Source organism: Cydia splendana, chromosome 16 (genome assembly GCF_910591565.1).
Source record: "Cydia splendana chromosome 16, ilCydSple1.2, whole genome shotgun sequence".
NCBI classification, from domain to species: Eukaryota; Metazoa; Arthropoda; class Insecta; order Lepidoptera; family Tortricidae; genus Cydia; species Cydia splendana.
Genome location: NC_085975.1, coordinates 12,110,874 through 12,130,960, shown reverse-complemented (window position 1 = coordinate 12,130,960; position 20,087 = coordinate 12,110,874). Strand labels below are relative to the sequence as shown.

The following is a 20,087-nucleotide window of genomic DNA, read 5'->3' as shown; positions in this document are numbered from 1 at the left end:
ATTAGAGTGACAGAAAAAAATGCCCGCAATTTGCGAACTTCGATTTTCGCGGTTATAGCCCTGAAGCTGTATCTGAGGATGATGTAAAAAAGAAAAGAAAGTCCACACTCTCTATTTATCGATGCAACATAGCTGTCATTGATGATGTCATGGATTATCTCACTGTTATACAAGGTGCCCAATAATTAATGGATAACCTTCTAACCACTGACAGGGCACCTTAAGCTGGTCCAGAAAATGCACATATGTACATGTATAGGTCAGTAAAAGTTTCGTGGTTTTCGAGATAATCGCACTTTTCTAACTTTAAAAAAGACAGAAAGGTTCGATTAATCTCGAAAACCACGAAACTTTTACTAGACCTATAAATAAGTGTATTTTCTGGACCAGCCTAAGGTGCTCTGTCGGTGGTTAGAAGATTATCCACTAATTACTGGGCACCCTGTATACGTTAAACATGTACATATGCTGATTTGTATGCACATTGTTTTCGCCTAACATACACACAAAAGTGAAAGCGCTGCATTCGGTGGATTAGCAAACGGCAGCGTAGAATAGTCGGTGCTGTGTTCGCTATTGTGCTCGTAACGTCCGGGAAGATCGATTGCATCTCATCAACTAGTTATGGAAACATAAAGCCACCAAATGTGCTGCAGCTAAAGTATTTGGAGCACATTTACTAGGGCCCCTATTAGTGGCATGAGTCTAGCTAGACTAGAAATTTAATAAGATGACGGTGAAGGTGAAGAAGAAAACTCATTTGCCCGTCTTTACGGCTTTTATGGCTGCTCTAAGTGGTGGGAAATATATTAAGTCAGCCTTTGTGCTAGGGGTGAAGATGCAGCAGAATTGTCAAATGCAAGACGGCTAGCCTAGCCTAAACCGACCCGCAAAAAACCGTAGATGGACTGTTTTTTTTTTGTTTTTCTATTTTTTGTTTACAATTCTGGCAAGAACTTGCTTATTCTTAAATAGGTACAGTTTTTTGATCCTTAATGAACTTGTAATGGTTTATTTTGTACCGTTCATGTCACTTTGTGAGTGAAATTTAAAGTAAGTGGACAATATTCTCACAATGAAAAGTCGTTAAAAGTCAACACGACTAACTGGAAATAAAAATATTTCTTCAGGCAACAGCAAAATATGGAAGTCCTTATCGACAAATCGCGTTTCAAAACATCTTAGTCAAGCTCCTTACTCACCAGTCACCAGTTACTCAACAAGGCCCGATTTAGCCCCGGGTTGAGCTGAGACTGAACATCGCGCGTCTGAATCAGCATACATACAGATGTGCTTGCATCAGATGACATTTACGATGTACTTAATTTAGATTTGGGTAGGGACATTCAGAAGACACTTACTCAAGTGCTATTTTAGTGAGCTTAATAGCTTGCTTAGTAAAAACTATAGGTAGACTAAAACCTATACCTTCCTAATAACAAATGGAGCCTATTATTGTAATTAGTCCGGAAGTTTAGCACGGAACTTATTTTTGTAAGCAGCAACTATAGTGATCGGTAACCTCGTACTTGAATTAAAGTTGAGTTCCAACAAAGGTAATAGGTAGGTACGAACAGTCGCCATCATATATATCGGAGCGACCAGACGCTCACAAATATATCTGCACAAGCCTATATTGTCAAAAGTGCTTGGTCAGGTATTTTTGAGTAGGTGCCGTGGCCGCTCCAATATATCTGATGGTGTAATGACTGTACAAAACAATTAAGGTCCATATAGGTACAAACGTTATTAACTCTAATTGTTCATTTAAGCTGAAATTGGCGCTACCGATTCTTTAAACTCAACTAGGTAACTATTCGATGCCATGAAAAATTGAAAATGACCAGTCCAGTTCCTACTAAAGAAATCAGTTAAAACTTTTCAAAATATCCAGATTACCGTCAGCAATAACGCAATACAGAATACAGTTAAGAAGATTCGACGAAAATAACGTCCAGTAAATCAATATTTAAGATCGTATCAAGAAATCCGCAGCGTATATATATGGTAAACAAAAAGTCCGACCCCGTTGCGGGCCGCGGTTGAAAGTTGTCCGCCAAAAACGGAGCGGCGCCGACTGAATGTAAGCTCGAGGACCCTGGGTTACATAAGGCCAGTGTTATAAATGCGAGGAGTTATTTACTCCCATTGCAACATTCTCTTCTGCATAGGATAGCGAGAAAGTCCAAATGAGCCTAAGTTGCACGATTGAAAAAAATTCAAAAGACTGGGCAGCTAAATTAGTTAATTAGTTAGCGGGGCACCAATATGCAGAACTCGAGGCAAAATGTATATCAAATTTGTATGCTTCCTAATAAAATTACGTTTGCTTTTAAACTTGTATGACGCCAAGAGACATATAGTAGGTAGTAGGTACAGCGGGTTAAAAACCTTTCATTCATTAGAGACAATTAATGTCATAGAACCAAATAAGTACAGTTTCGTCGATTTAATAAATTCGAAACTAACTCTTCGTGGTTGGCAAATTTATTGTGCCCTAATACGGAGACATGATATAGTCGACTTTTATGTCTATGTAAATAATTCCACCGTGTTACAGGGCCACCGAGTTATAGTTAGTTAAGAACTTAGTAAAATGACGAGGTACATACCTGAAGTTTATTTAGACGCAGACGCAACTGTAACACGTCAAAAAACTACTTGAGTAATAGTAATTGATGACTGAATTAACAATATACATATTAACGGGATGCAGTTCCAATAAAAAAAATTTCAAAAGAGATAAAGACGATTTAGTAATTATGGCTGTCTAGAGAAACGAATTCTCTATGTACTCTATGTAGTAGAGTTTTTTTCTTTCCTCTGGCTTTTACTCCCTGCAATTTTGCACAGTGTGAATTTGCCAATGTCGGTGTTGACTTTCAGTAGAGTTTTGTAGAGTTGCAGGCAAGATGTGGAACAATCGGAAATATGTATTATATGATTCGGCAGTTCGGTGTGGGTGTCGGTACAGCTCGCCCGTCGCCGACAAGGTCGTCGACCATATGGCCTACCTGTCTGTAAGCTCCACGCAATCTACAACCTAACCATAGAGCTAGCAAATACAACTGGTAAAAGCTTTCACAAGCTTTGCTATACCTAAATATATGTTTATTATTACAAATGATTCAGATTTTGTTTGGAAAAATGTGCTACAAATAAACGTAAGATGTGGAAAATGTGATTCATCGAATCATAATGCTCGTAGTAATGCAAAAAGTATTTAAGTATGATTCAAATACTAATTGCATACTTTTAATCGAATTTGTACATTTTGTAATATTCCTATTATTATTGCTTTTGATTGTATCATTAGTGTGCTCAAAATTATAACAAATGGTTTTAAACCCTAATCAGGAAACCGCATTCCATCTTAGATCCATCAAGTCTGGATTAGTTATTAAATGGATTTGACCTCTATACGTCACTAATGTTTTAAGCAATTACACGACAGTGCCTACAATTGATCTTTAAGGATACCGAAATAACTCGTCAAATATCGAACTTCGGAAACAATTTTTCACAATTCTTAGCTTATTATTCGAACAATCTAAACTGTTGCGGTTTAATCAATGATTTACATCTTTACGAGTGTTATACCATATACGGTTGGCAATAATTTGCCTTTATAATGGCTGCCAGTATCATAATTAACATCACGATCGTATGTCCAGTCCTACATAACAGTCGCCCTGAGTCCCCTTTACGCCCTGCAATCGCCTTCATTGGATATAGGCCGCGGTGGTGACGTAACCCTTCTTGATACAGAGCGTCCTGTGTTGGCAACGTTAAGTTGCCGCACCGGCAAGTAAACAAGAAACGAGTTTGCGAGGACGTGGGCACGGTGAGATCACCGCCGTGAATACCCGCTGAGGTCGCAGCCTGCACCACTTTACACGTCACGCATCTCTCTAAATTGCCTTGCCAATTTTGTTTACAATCCCCAATCGGCGAGCACTTACGCGATACGTGAAAATATGATAGGCGATTAAATCATGATCAAATTCACGAGGGACTTAAAGCAGTCGCTTGGCTTCTATAAAAGAGTACGCCGAAGCCTTTTAAGGATGTCTTGCCTCCACATTCTAGCTCACTTCCAATTCAGACTCCGCGCGCGCGTTGACGTAATGTAATTCATGGAATCGATGTAGTTTCTGTTATGTTAATCAACCATTTCAAGTAAGTAGGTAAGCATGTGTGAATGGCAATTTCACAAGAAATAAATGTAGTTATATATAGGTAGCAATAGCGAGGAGATTGCTCATAAGACGAAGGACTAAGGTCAATTCAATAATGCAGTATATATCTGTTCAATTGAGGAACTGGCGCCGAGTGGGCGACTGCCGTAAGATGGAACAGTTTAATCCATTCTCCGAGTTAGTGTTGATGTTATCGTTTTGGAGATGGATTAAGTGCTCAGCTTCAATGAACATAATATTCTACATATTTCTCAAGCATATTGTCATCCAGACGGGCTAATTAAGTCGCAGAATAGGTACTTCATTTGTCTAGACGTAATCATACAGACTTGAGATACTTGCTAATTGTTATTAAGTTATCCGTGAGACGTAAACTTTCGAGAAATCTACTAAATTATTACATTCCTTAATGTGTGGAATGTTCCCAGGTGGCATTTGCATACAAAGGCCGTCCGTGATCATATAGGGGAGCTCAAAAATACAAGGGAATTGTACGGAATATTACGTACTTTTTTTTAATAGGTAACTAGCTATTCTGACTTTTTCGACCGTGACTTTGTGACGTCACGTCATGGACATTGCTGATGCATGAACTCGTAAAATTTCAAAACACCTGTGCGCGTCTCCGAATAACACTCACGTATCAAATTTGCGATTCGTTGAAACAGTACCTTACAAAGAGCTTACACTAGTGTATTCGATGGACGTGTGATGAATGACTGAGGGTCTAAATGACCTTATTTGACCTTATCATACCTTTGCTAATCCAGTCACGCTTGGGACACCCAAAAAAAATATATAAATTTGTATAAGAACACCGCTTCGCGAATACTAGCTATATTATAGTAACAGCAAAATCGACAAAAAATACGTAGGTGTCGTCATTATAGCGTCAATTAGACACCTACAGAAATCAGCTACTCGTATTTGATATGATCAATGGGAGACAATTCTGATTCATAATACTCGTTACTAGTATTTTGTTTGAATATGTTACTAAGGTGTATTCGGGTATTAACGAATGTCGGATAATTCCGAAATTCAGATGAAAATCACCCTTAATTCCATCATAATAAAAGTCTCTTTTCGGAATTATCCGACAGTTTTCGACATTCGGAATTACCCAAGTAAACCTTACTATAGATGACCTAATTTATGTGGGCCATCCTACATTGAGAGTAAATGCAAAAATAGTTTTTCTCAAACATGCAATGAAATACTTATTGATGTTATGTTCCTTATAATAGGCTGCGAAGTATGACGTTTCAGGTGCGGCTAGGACAAAAGGTCGTTAATGGAATTTCATACACATCTTGCAGGCCTAGGCCGGCAAAGTCCTCTTTTTTAATTTTCATTTCACAGATATTTGTGACACAGCATCGTGGCATTCATCCATTAAAAAAAACTAGAGGCAGTATTTGCTTTATGGTTCGTAATGACACTCTGCCACTACGCCTATAAAAAAAAAAACAAAAAACAATGTTTGCTATAATTTGCAGTTTTATTTGTATAAAATCAACATGAACTTAATAAATAAAACATTCTATAATTTTATAATTTTAAATTATAAATTTAACTACACAAATAAAAACATTTAAAATATTTCATCTAAACGTTAGCGGTAAAAAGGTCTACTCAAACACGCGTAGTTATATTTTTTAAATTGTTATGGAGGTAAAGTTGAAAAATATTCATTCTGTTTTATTGGATTTATGGTGCGTTGTTGGTTTTTTGACTTTAATATGAGTTCCGACGAAATAATGAAATTAATATTAATTGTAATCGTGGGTGTTGGAATTGGCAGCATAAGCAGAATTGATTTTAATAACTTGCTGCCTCTGCCGCCAAGTCAAAGACGAAGTATGTATATGGTTGCTTATGGCAATTTTATTATTTGAGAAACTAAGAAAAATGGCTTACAGTTTATTAGAAACAGTTTTGTGGCATATTTTAAATGAATGTAACCACAAATTCGTCAACACTGTGGAAATTATTCTTATTTACTCCATGCATAAAGCAACGATGTATGTGAAACATGATATCAACATGAAAGACTATGTAAACTTATGTGACGAAAACGACAGTCAGACGGATACAAGGCGAAAAAATCAAAGATACATGAAAATATACGGGTAGTAAAAATACACGACTCGTGTAAAACATACGCGTGATAATGATATAGGTACGTGTTGGTTATATTTTGGGTGTAGTTTACTTTTTGTTTTTTCTATAAATGAAACTTGGGTTTCGTGGATTTTTTATTTTATTTATTTCATTGCATGTTTGAGAAAAGCACTATACATACCTCGGCGGGAAATGGGGTTGCCCGCGCTCAGACCTATCCGTCTATATGTCTTCGGCTGGCAACCCCTTTCGTCCCGGCCTCTGTAGTAATGTACTGTCTGTGTCATTGGACACCTCATTTCACATTTGGTAACACAAACAGAGGGTCAAAGAGTTTACTTATGGCGTGATCGTGGCCGTGGACTGGCAGGTGAATTTTTTAACCTGCCAAGCTAAACGATTTAGTGGGCAATACCGAACAAGATCTCTCTAGATCTGATAAAGTATTTCAGTTACACAGAACGAATATAAAATGCCCCAACAGAGGCGAGAAGAGATAAATAGCTTCAACTACATATTCGGCAGAAATCTATAACCTACAAATGTAACTGGGATCTAACCAATATAAATATAGATTAGTGCTAAATTGAAAATCTAATATCTAACTTAGTGTACGGATGATGTTGATGTGGATATACCATCGAGGACTAGTAGTAGTAGGCACTTAATAACGCCGCGCCGCGAACAACATGGGTATCGTCCGTCTGTTACGAGCCGCACAGCCTACCATGTATCTAAATGTCGGCTTAAAATTACAACGAACTAAGTAGAAGTGTAGCCCATTCTAAATAAAATTGGAAGTTACAATACAAACGTATGATCTAATAAGTATATGTAAAATCTTAGGTCCCTAATAGTTGTGATGCTCTTTTGTTTTTGAAGCGGCGTTATGTCGCAGTCGACACGAAAATGCAATACCAATTCTTCATGATATCAGTATTTCGTACTACCAAACATATACCTGGGTAAGAGTGAGCAAGCGTGTTGCATTAATTCCTTTTATGTATAATTTTGATACCTACGTTAATTGCATATAGGAGAATAAGGCACAGTTACGTTTTAATTATACCGAGTGCATTACTTCAAATTACCAGCATAAGTGTGATCTCCGATTACATATAGTTACTACAGATCACTAGATCAAATTATGTTAGAAAATAGCTAATAACATTTGTAAACGAGTTGGCAATGTGAAACTTTCACACCTACAGTATTGCTATTGAGCGGCAGTGAAGCGGCAAATGGCGGGACGCCTACGGATAATCTAAGCTAAGGCATTGTTGGAGTTAATAAGTCGTGGACAGATGATTGAGTAACTAATTAGGGAGATTGACTTTATGAAATTAAAATGTCGTTTTCGGAAAGAATGTTCACGTATCGCCGGAGATGCTTCAATGTATTCTAAAATCATGTTCTTCAACTCTTAACTTAAACGATAATACATTAACATTAGTTCTGAATACAGCAGGAGTCAAAGGGGTAACAATTGATAAGATTTAGGAATAGGTAAATACGGCCTATGCCAATTTCCATTTCCGCTCTGTCATAGAATAATAACTAATTACACTAACTACGCGTGCAGTACCTATGTTTAAAACGAGAGATGAAGCTAGAAATTACAAAGAAAATGATTCAAGCTTCATTAAAATCATTAATATTTAGCAGCAATTAAGTATTAGTAGTGGCGCATCAACACATGTAACACGTATATAGTTAAATCATATAGCTATCATATAAGTATGCATTGTTGTAGTCTATTCCATCTCTTAAAAATTATATTTGACAAAGTAAATAGCTGCACTCAACTCAGCTGCGCATTTTCACGATTTTAAGGGGCACGGACGGTGGAAGAAGAGGTCCAGAAAATTAAGAGTGTAAATATCAAAACAATATCAGATTTTTCAAGTTCATGTTACCACCCAAGGCCATACTTTTGTTTGTTTACATAACTCACTATGACCTAAAGAAAAACACGTAAGGGGCTGTCCATAAATTACGTCATCGATTTTTGACGATTATTGACCCCCCCCCCCCTATAATCATCCAAAAATCATGCTTCAAATGACCCCATTTCCTCCTACTTCATGCTACCGTCATCCGATGTCCAGACCCCCCCCCCCCTAATTTGAAATGACGTAATTTATGAATAGCCCCTAAGTATATTTCATGTTACTTTCAGGCTGAACGTGTAACAAGCGAGAGAGGAGTAATTGGGGTCACAAATTTCGGTAACTCATGGCTAACAATAGGTATGTAACGAAAGGATAATGAATAGTGTATAAGGTGATCGATCCAAAAGTTCCATATCTAATGTATTCACGTGACCAAGTTTATATCCACCTACACGTTATAAAATAATCAATACACTAAAGCACAAAGTAATTGTAGTTCACAAGCTTGGATTAAATTCAAGATAACCGTGGATTTCATATTAATGTGTACAATATCTAACGCTATGACCGAAAAATAACAAGAAATAACTACATTGCTAATTAAGCCTACTTCAAATCAATCAAAGAATATAAAAAAAACATAAACACAACCCATAGGCCAAGTTAAAATTTGAGCCTCGGGAGTTAAAAAAACATCGGTAAATAATAAGCTACACATTTAAATCTCTAATATTTTCTACTGCATCTTGATCAAAATTACATGTGACAAGTCATTTAATTCTATTATCAATTTATGTATAATATAATCTAGTAACTGACTAACTGTACCTACATTAAATCAAAACTTATTAGTCTTAAAATTGAGACGTAATTAAAAAAAATCCTAATTTAAAATGACCTATCATAGACATTTATGCCTATGTAAATAAGGCAAGATTAATAGCATAACCTTCAAAATACGTGCATGTTGTGACTAATTAAAGAAGATAGTGTTATAAGTAGGTAGTTTTGCTTACGGTCAGAGTTTATCTGCGTGATGTCATGCCCGATGCCGGCTGAAACGCAACTCTTTGTGCGTCCAAAGATAGATTGGACGTACATTGCTATATATGAAGTGGTCTGGTGATGCTTTAGAGAAGTGGGGACGATCTTTTCAAAGTGCTAATTATACTAATATGTATTTGAAAATTATGAATTAAATTTTAATTAATTATTATTTAAATATATTAATTAGAATGGTAGAGACTACAGGGTCTTCGGAACTTAATACTTTCTAGTAGAGAGCTAATAGGTAGGCACATACAATGAAGCACTTTGCAAAAAACCTGCCATACCTATTTAAAAAGCTCCTTTTTTATGAAAATTACTAGATGCCTACATGTTTTTAACTTACCAAGCTAAAACTAAAATATTCGAACAACTACCTAGTTAACAAGGACATAAAAAATACTTCCGAATATATGTGTCTTAACTCTTAACCGTTCGAATAATATAGCTTAACGTTAACGTTCGATTTGACCTTAATTAACTTTTTTTACCGACAGCAGTTTTTACATTTCGAATATGGCTGGCCCTGGTATTGGCTGATATTTACAATGGGCTCAGATAAACACCAAGGCCTGTGTGAGGTCAGGAGTTAGCGCATCTAATAGGTCCCACGTCATCTTTTACGAGGAACTGGAATATTTATTCCATTCCGTATAAAATGTATTTATCCTGCAAGTGACTTGAGTGGTTTTACTTAATTTAGACATGACATGAGCTATTGTATAAAGATTATGGGATTAATTAGGGTCAAACCTACGCCAAAAGTCCAAGTTCTTGCTTTATTCAGGCAGCTAAGTAGGTATTACAGAATCCATGAAAAAAAACTGAACTGAACTGTAGGTATTTAATTAAACTAAGTTACCGGGAAGTAAAGAGTTCACCAGAGCGCGGAGAGTGCTACAATCAGAATTACCTAATTATGATTATGATCACACGACCAATATTTGAATATCAAGGTGTGCTTGATTAATTGAGGGCCAAACACAAAAAATCGATCCAGGAAGGTCTTAGAAAATTCGTTTTCTCGAGCTATCTTGGTCACAAAGAATTTATTTTAGCCATTCACAAGTCATAAATAAAGGCACATATATACTTATATTATATTTAAAGAGTTCATTTGGCTTATCAGTACCGTAACGTGGCGGATAAGAAAATATTTTAGTTAGACGTTAGTTAGGTAACCTTGTACTTGAAACTGCGGTGAAGTAGGACGTGTTATCTTGATTGTTTTTATGTTAAAGACGTCTTACGTCAACTGAGAGAATCAATTAATTGAGGGTGACACAATTTTCTTGAAATCATAAGAGCAAAACATCAGCTTCCCCGCGCCCAGCCGAAAAATTGCATGGCCACTTAATGAATGAATTCATTTATAATTTTCAAACATTTGTTATCTGTCATAGAACTCTACAGTAAACCGAAATTACCTATTTACTCAAAGATAAAATGATGGTGTGGATGGTCATTGCAACCCCGATAAAGAGTTGTCTTCGGTTATCAGAGGAAGCCGGTATCGGACAAGATCAGCTTTCCCGGGCCTTATCGGAACTGGCTTTCCGATTTCATTCCTTAATGGAAACCTTGTCTTTAACATTTTGCAATGCATACAACTTAAGTATGGCTTTTATATGTTAACATTTTTAAAATTACTGCTGCTCCAAGGCTAGTTCTGCACATCACTATAATTTAAATTTTACCTAGCGGGAAATGAGGCAATACAATCTTATTTTATGCCACATTGTAATAAATTTTTTCATAAAATCAAATATTTACCGATGACAGACATTTACCGATGTTTCATATTCCTCTGTAAATTCTGGAATATTTTGTAAAGTCTACCTTTTTCACCAGAGACATTTTGGCAATATTTAATTAAGTACCTGCATACATCTAATTTTGCTAACGCTAATAGTGATTAACGATAGCCAAAATGAAGGGCAATAATGAATATAGTTAGTAAATAGTAAGTACCTACATGATTTATATCCTTTTAAGGCTGTAGTGTAGTGTAAGTAATTATTTTTAATAGCACCAGCCATGTGCCTGGCGCCAGCAGACACCACTATCCCTCAGCCCGCAGTCCCGCACAACCAGACCACAAAAATACCGCATACAGACCATTTATTTACGTCTACACTAATAAAATTCAATAATAATGTAATAAATCGTTTACCAAATTTGATTAATGACGATTTTTACAGTTGCTTAAATGCCAACAAACAAATGAGGCTTCAGAAGATTAAGTTTTGTTTGAAGAGCCATTGAGGTTTACTCTGGTACGAGTAGGTATGTATTACCCATGTATAATTTTTAAATAGTATGTAAATTAATAGTTATATCTTAATTAAGCTTACTTTCACGGGTACTAGCGACCCGGGGCCGCAGTGAACTTATTAAAAATATTTTCCACAAAATTGCATTTTCTATTTTCAGCATATTACCCCAACAATGTCAACAATCCCAACATTTGTAGCGATCAATCGTACAAGCTGTCGCGTGCTGTGTGGTCATTACCACCATAATGCCAACAGATACATGTACTAAATCTGCTACAGTAACGAAACGTAAACTTTACTGCAACAATACTATTCAGAATGATGTTGCAATCCGACCCAGTTACACTAATTGCTGGGCTGTACAAAACTAGATTATCTAAATAGCAAATAAAATATGGTGCTAGTAACTGATTCAAAGTGTGCGGAGAAATTAGCCTAGAAATTTTAGTTTAACCACATATCTATACTTATTATTATTTTCAAATCCCAGTGTAATTTTCGATTTTTTCGTTGGATCATATTGGAGTTAAGTAAGATGCCATCCTTGCATCTGTCATATTTAATTTCAAATGTTCAAAAGTCCGCTTTTATTTAAGTTATTGTGTGTATTAGTTTCTTGTACATTTTAAGTAAATATTGAAATGTATCAGATGGCTACGGTTGCATGGCTGTTTAATCAGATGGGTCGCTGCCAGAACATCGCGAGTCGAGCTGCCACCAGTGTGCCACCACACACAGTTTATGAGGGTTTGTTATACTTATGTACCTATATTACCGTATGTTATCTGATTTACTGAATTTTTGTAGTAAAGACATTTTTAACACGCTATACTCTGAAAATTTATTAGATAGAATCTACACAAAGGTATAATACTTAACTCTACAGACATTTTCCAAACGTCTTTGTACATACCTAATTATGGTAACAGATAAAAAAATGAGATGGTAAAATATATTTTTATATAATATGTATGCTAGTTTTAAGGTATTTATGTATGGGCCATTAGTTGCCTGAAATAAAGATTTTCATTTCATAAACAGTTTTTTTTTTATAATGGCGTTAATATTTTAGTGACTTAATAAAGTAAAATATTAAAATACCTAGTCCCTCTCATCGATTTAATCAACTCCACCATTACATTTTCACGCTATAATCTTCTTATTGAATTCCTATGGGATTATTTAACACACCATACGAAGTAGATTCGAGTCAAGTATCTCTTTAGAATACGAGAATGCAAAAATTATTGCTCTCCACAAAATACTCGTGTGGTGATGAGCAATCATTCTTATTTATTTAGCATTGTCTCGAAACTAACGGTACTTGCGGAAATATTTTAACGAGCAAATTTCAGCGGAGAGCGTTTATGTTAGAAATTGCGAAAACACCGAAAGCTTACGTTCGTTATTTATAAACAAACTATGCGGAAATAACTAGTCGCTAAACACTGCGAATATCTTGACGGAATGTTTAAATACCTATTGAAATAATTATTTCTATTTTGTCACCTACTAGACTTTTTGTCTCTCGTGTTTTTTTTAACCCATTCATCCATTACGTTGCACTTGTTGTCATCTTAAAATGTATCGTTTAATCTCAGTCGAAGGAAACAGAGGATAGTGCCAGGTGAGGAAGTGACACGGCTGAGTAGGCGTGACCTAGACGACTCCTACTCAGATGTATAGCCCTGTCGTCGATCTCCTTTGCATTCGCTTAAGGCTGACGAATTACCTGGCCTTATATGTTATTTCAACGAAGATGAATCAACTGTATCCTTAACCTTGTGCCAATAATGTACACTAACTACACATAATTTTCCGAAAGTTTGTCTGAAGAATTAAAACTTTTACTGAATCAACGTTTCGTGTTATTCTGGTTTTAGAGGCAATAAACGTTTACAATTTTAATTTATTGCGTGACAACTGACAACATACCACACGAGCATGGCTACTAGAAATGCAACAAAGGCTAGCGAACATTGAACCTTGCGAGACCTTCACAAATTGTGTAACGAACGGCTGATATCAATGAAAATCAGTAGCTATTACCCAATGCTACTATTGCTACTCGTATGCTGATTCTCACTGTGATAAAGATTCACTTCTCTATATTTGTCTGACCTTTAGGACCGGTAACGAGAACGAGTGAGTGTCGCTAAATTTAGTGTTCTCTCTCTTAATCATTTGTTTTATAAAAACTACTCTTATAGAAAACTCTACGAAGGATATCCACATAACCGGTTTGCTAAGCTATAGGTAGGTACTCATTTATTACACAGATAAACGCATACTTGCCTTTTTATTAGCATGAAAATTGTTAGTACAACGCTCGGTTTTAGAGTCAGCATCTACGGTTTTGCCACATAAAAGAGTTATTTTTATTACAAATATTTCTACCTATATACTGCGATGCTAATTTAACTTTGAGCTTTCTCATTACAAAAACGAGTTTTAAATTGCGGGTGTTACTAAATGGCACTTTAACTCGGCTCGCCAGCCGCCCACGGCCGTAGAGCAAAATGGTATAAGTACGTCTTACAAAACCAATAATGTATGTACTTACCTACCCGGTAAATATTATGATGACATTCATGACTCACATTATATTACTGCCGATGTCATTAATTTGTTTGTATTTTATACAAATATTTCCGACACTAATAGTAAAGCTTTCCTGTAGAGTCGTTGTAAAATACTAATAACATTGTATGGTGCAAACATTGTTAATAGAATAATAGTAGGTAGATCGATCGTATAATAAGAAACGTAATAAACAAAACAAGAATAGGTACCTATACAATGTATGTATAGATAGTTAATCTTTAAATGGCCTTTACTATAACCGACGTTACCAAGACACGTTCGAGACATTAGTCATTAGAGCGGGTTGCGTAAGCGTCAGAAAAACCGAACGAATTCTTTACTACCTATATGCCACCATAAGATTATTGAAACTGTCACGTTGAGCCAAGGACTTTGCGTAAAACAGGAAACCACACCACAAGACAGTACCTAGAAAAGTAAATAAACGACGAATGTTATGAAAACGTTGGAGAGGCGCTGGCAACCTCGTTTGCGTAAATATGTTAACATAACCTGCATAATAGCGTAAACTTTAACATACAAAATGACACCCAACGCATTGTTCCGAAGTTATAACAAACTGGTTAAATAACAACAAGCTCAGGGGTTTCTGGAAACCATCTAAATTTGGTAGTCATAGCGAGGATGAAAACCTAGTAGGTATCCAAACAAGTTAAGAGCGTAAATTTTTTAAACCGTTAAGCCTTTGTTGGTGTCTTTTTACCTATTGTTAACGAATCATTTATTTTACTAATGTAATCGTTATCACTTTGCACAGTAGTAACTACGGTTTTAATAGACGGTACGGTCCGTAGGTGTAATGAAAGTTAAATGAAGTACTTAATTATCGACCATGTTGTGATGACTGGGCGAGAAGGAATGCTAACATAAGCCACTTTTTACTTGGCACAATATTCACGGCCAAGTGTTTAACAGTTAAATGTGCAATATAATTCTTTTTATCAAAAATAGACTATCTGTTATCAGGCTATCATCATTGCCTTGATGATAGTATATCCTGTATATCTCACAGCAAACATAGAATGCAGATCATAGAATATAAGAATGCAATTATAATTCTCTCTCCATGTAGGTAAGCATGTAAAACGCTTCGTCCAAGCCCATTACGTTTATTCATTTAGCGTTTATGTATATGTAGATGAATTGTGCTGTGTAAACGATGAATGTAACTACTGAATATAGAAATGAAATCATTGTGTGTCACGAATTTCAATTCAATACCTACATCTCATCTTATTCACGTCACGGATTCGTAAGCGGTAGAGAATTTAAAGACAATTTATATATTTAATATTGTCCGTTACTATCTAACAGTTGTATGTTTAATTGTTTAAATTTTTTTAGTTTCGCGTGATAGCATGTTTATTTGTGTCGGGCGCAGGGATGACCCGCGGTGACCACGACACATAATGAGCTCGATTAGCTCACGGTCACTCTTCAAAACACCGTTCAAAGCGGCCTATCGGTATTGATGATACAATTTCACGTAATAACAGACTTTTACCGCAAATTTACCGTGACATAGTCGCTAAAAAGTGTGATGTTGAACACAATGCATTTAACGGCGAGTAGAAAAACAAATACATTAAAACCCGCTTAATATCATCACGTGTAATACAGCCTAATAAGTACACCATTACACTGGTCTCTGCAACTAGTGGTCATCGATTTTCCTACGTAATTTCGCGCGCTTAAGGGGTGTTCTTGGCATGTTCCCTTCAGAATCTTCTTAAGCGGGTCTTAATGTACAATATGGAGGAATGACAGATATAGTCCAGTACTCACCCACAAGTGCAGATTTCACAAATGCACTGCTCCTTAACGACGCTCTTCTCAGGTTTCTTGGGACCGCGAGGCCTGGTCTCCTCGACGATGACCGTCTCGTCGACGGTGGTCCTGTCGTCTCGCACTGTTTTCTTGTTGATCTTCTCGTCGTAAACAGAGCGGACGGTGGTCACGTCTTCAGTGATGGCGTGGTCTACCACGTCGTATTCGCGCAATACGTCTTTCGTCGTACGAACGTCGCTCTAAAGGAAAAGAAAAATAAATGATTATATAAAGATCATCCACAAGCATCACTGATTAATTAACTGTATACAGGCTTTACTCAACACTTACCAAGTTTTTGACGTCTAACGACGAAGTATTGTCCACGTATACGTTTGTCTTCACTTTATCATCTTCTTTCGCATCCTCGTAAGTGACTATCCTTGTTTTGATACCGTTTTCATTAACGTATCTGATAACCTCGACCTGACTTCTATTCTTCTCCACTTGGAATGATTTCTTAATCACATCAGTATTGCTGGTGTTAATGACTGTTGTTTGCTTCTCGGTATCTATTCCTTCGTAAAGATCCTTAACGTCTTCATTGATTTTTGTTCCAAAGGTCACTTTCTCGATTCTTTTGAATGGATATTTCTTGACTGTTTCAAGAATGTCCTTCAAAACTCTGTCATCTATGTTTCGTTTGATAACAATGCTCTTATCACTGACTGTTATGTCTTTCTTAGATTGTGACGATTCAATGATCTTTCTTAAGTCAGTTATGGATGTGAAATCCTTGATATCCCTTGAAGATAAAATTATATTTTCTTCAGTATCCTGACGCTTTAGGTGGTGCCTGGGTTCTGGTCTACCAAAAGGTGACATTTCTTTTGGTCTTTTTGGCCTGTCGTCATCGGTTTCGTAGACAAACTTACCATTCCAAGTCCCAGTACTTTGCTCATAAGTGGTCAAAGTATCCTTAGTTTGAGACGTTGAGCTAGTTTCTTTAGTCAAATTTTGCTTTTCAATATTTACAAAATCAGTCGTATCTTTAATGTTTACATTTGAAGACTTGGTATCGGTTGTTGTCGATTGATAGGCAGTGGAATCAGTAATATTAGACCTATCAGTAGTATCTTGGATTCGCTTATTCAGAATATCTTCAGTGTCAGTGTGCTCCGTTAATGCTCTTTTCTTAGTGAAATCGCCTATATAAGTATTGCTTGTTGAGGCAATTTCCTGGCCATCTTTGACCAAAAGCGATTCTTCTGTAATTTGAGTAGAACTAGTGGGGACCCCTTTTTTCCCTGTATCATAATGAGATTCTTTATCGAGCACATGACGGTTGTACTCGTGCTCTGGTTTAATTCCGGTGCCACTAATATTGTGACTCTTCTCATACGTGGAATGATCCTTGCTGTCGCCCCATTCTCGGTGAGAACTGTCGACAACTGTTTCCTTTCCATCGACTATTTCAATGTTGTATGAAGATTTAGACGCTTGTTGTGCGCTGCTTGTGTTACTCTTCATAATTTTAGTTGAAAAGTTAATATTCTCGACATTTCCTACATTCAGAATATCGCCAACTTTTTGCAATTCGTTTTGAATAGTCGAATCGTAGCCATAAAAGTTGGACGAATCGGTTTGATTTAAGTTCTTTCTCCTCTCATTAGCAGTTTCATTAATTTTGTTGATGTTTTCAACAACATTGCTGCTCCTCTGAATGTTGGTAGTATCAGAAGTTGAAGTGCTACTCTGTTCACTTACTTTGTGGCTAGTTGTGTCTGATACAGTTGTATGCTTCTGTTGATCAAGGATATGCTTTGAAGTGTCAGATGTTGTCGTTTTGCTGTGTTGATCTGTAATATGTTTTGAAGTATCTGAAGTTGACGCATTATATTTTTTATCAGAGGATAGCAACTGCTCTTGTGTAGAACTAATTTGCTGCTGTTTAACATTATCTTTTTCGGAAATCTCACTTGAATGAGTGGTAATCTGGTTTCCGTCTTTAACAAGCTTCGAATCTTCTTTAATGGTCATCTGACTGGAAGGTTTCTGGCCTGGTTTTCCAGTATCATATTTAGACTTCATGTCGTAATTTTGCACGCTGTGCACGGATTGAGGCTTAATGCCAGTGCCACTTACACTAGCGTAAGCTTCACTGGTAGCTTTCTCTTGGGCATCTCCCCATTCCCTGCTCGAACTGTCGATAATGCGTTCTTTGCCGTCAACAATTTCCACGACATGAGACGATGACGATGATTTAGTCACATTGCTACTTTTAGCCTCACTGGTATGTGACGTGCTGCTATACTGTTTTGAATTGACGTTCTTGTCCAGAGTACCTTCGCCTCCATAGAATTTAGAGGAATCCGATCGTACAGTAGGCATGTTTTTACCTTTAGGAGAAAAGTTCTGGCCAGTTATCTTATCGCCAGTTATATTTTTGTGATGCTGGTGATGCAGGTCTGATCGTTGATGCTGTGGCGATGATTGATGAGTTGAACTAGTCGTCGTAGCTTCCGTAGTAGCACTAGTGTGCACGTTCGAAGACTGTGACGTAAGTTCTTGACGTTCCATCTCGAGGAACGAATTAGTAGAATTAGCGCCTTGAGATTTTGACAAAAATTTCGTATTCACGCCAGAATTGTCACGAACCGAGTTATCAATAAAACCGGTATTAAGAGTCTGACTGCCAGTAGCGTCGATGCTGCTTTCAAGTTGACTGCGGCTGTGACTAGATCCTGAACGCTGCACAGATGTGGAGGACGATTGGAATGTTTCATTGGTCGAGCTCTGCTGGTGCGAAGTCGAGGACTCGTGCAGGGAGCTCGATACAAACTCGCCAGTGGTCGACTGTACCATGTCGCTGACATGGTGATCTTGGCGGGATTGAGGCAGCTGGGATAAATCAGTTATGGAAGGTGCTTCGGCGATTATGTAGTGAGGATGGCTGTTGTAAGCTTCGGACACGGTGGAGCCGGTGTGCGACATGTTGTCAGAGATGTCCGTGATCATGAGAGGATCTTCTTCTTCCACCTTCACCTGGATGTAGCGTACTTTCTTGCCGGACGACACCTTCTGCAGAGTGTTGCTGCTCTGCTGCACGGTCGTGGACGTGCTGGAGCTGGACTTCTGCACACTACTCGCACTGGTTGACGCCTCGGACGTCTTCGATTTAGTCTTTTTATTTTTTATCGTCATTTTGGTCCCACTTTCAATAAATAAACGATTAATAACTTATAGTAAAACTGTAAACGAGATCCTTAAATTACGATTAAATATTTTTAAATAGTCTTATATAAAATCACATAATTAGTCAAACAATTGCCGTGTGTTATGTCTCGCGGGTCGTTCGTGTTCGTTGTCACGTGGTGCGGTGCGCGCGCTCCTCGCGACTGTGCCGCGGATTCTGCGCGTGCGACGCCGCCGCCGGTCGCCGGCGCCGCAGCCCCCCACACCTTGACGTCGCCCACTAACCTTCGAGACACGTAAGCGCTTACATCTCGTTGGATTCGGACCAAAAATGGTGTAAATGAACCGCGATAAACACGTCTTAATCACGGCTTGTACTAGAAAACATTGATGCAATCATGCAGTTAAACTTAAGCTGTTTGTCATCGAACGACGAAGAATTACGTGGGTGGTTTTATTCATTATTTTCTGAAATAACTTCGGTAAACACGATCCGCGCCCATGACACACTGTTTTTCTTTGTATTTCTTTCTACATTATAAAAAACAGAAACGTTACAGATACCTAATTTAAATCATAATCCATGAATGTTTACAAACATAATAATACAAAATGTTTTTTTCTAAAACACCTTGGATACCTATCTTCAGCGTATTACGCGATTTAGAGCATCATCTGGTCATCGTGGCTGGTGCCTGTAAAATAATTAATATTTTTAAAAGATTTGACTCCGTGACTCCAATTATTGTACGTACGACTATAGCTAGATTTTTTAGGGTTCCGTACCCAAAGGGTAAAAACGGGACCCTATTACGAAGACTCCGCTGTCCGTGTGTCCGTCCGTCCGTCTGACTGTCACCAGGCTGTAACTCAAGAACCGTGAATCACGGTATCACGGTCCGTGATAGCTACAGTCGACAGTTGAAATTTTCACAAACGATGTATTTCTGTTACCGGTATAAATATTAAAAACAAAATAAATT

At 37.2% G+C, this 20,087-nt stretch overlaps 1 protein-coding gene across 6 annotated transcripts in view; it reads right to left on the bottom strand.

Moving 5' to 3' along the window:
* Positions 1-19,316, bottom strand: part of LOC134798288 (titin) — a 37,601-nt gene extending 18,285 nt beyond the window's left edge. For 4 of the 6 annotated variants that reach the window (XM_063770678.1, XM_063770680.1, XM_063770682.1 and 1 more), the window contains exons 1-2: positions 16,261-19,316; positions 15,928-16,169 (exon numbers count right to left, since the gene is read on the bottom strand). In XM_063770678.1, the coding sequence (XP_063626748.1) occupies positions 15,928-16,169; positions 16,261-19,113 (3,095 nt within the window). In that variant the 5' untranslated portion in view covers positions 19,114-19,316. The remainder of the gene's footprint in view (positions 1-15,927; positions 16,170-16,260) is intronic. The other 2 variants (XM_063770681.1, XM_063770683.1) reach the window with 1 other exon arrangement.
* Between the last annotated feature and the right edge of the window lie 771 nt (positions 19,317-20,087).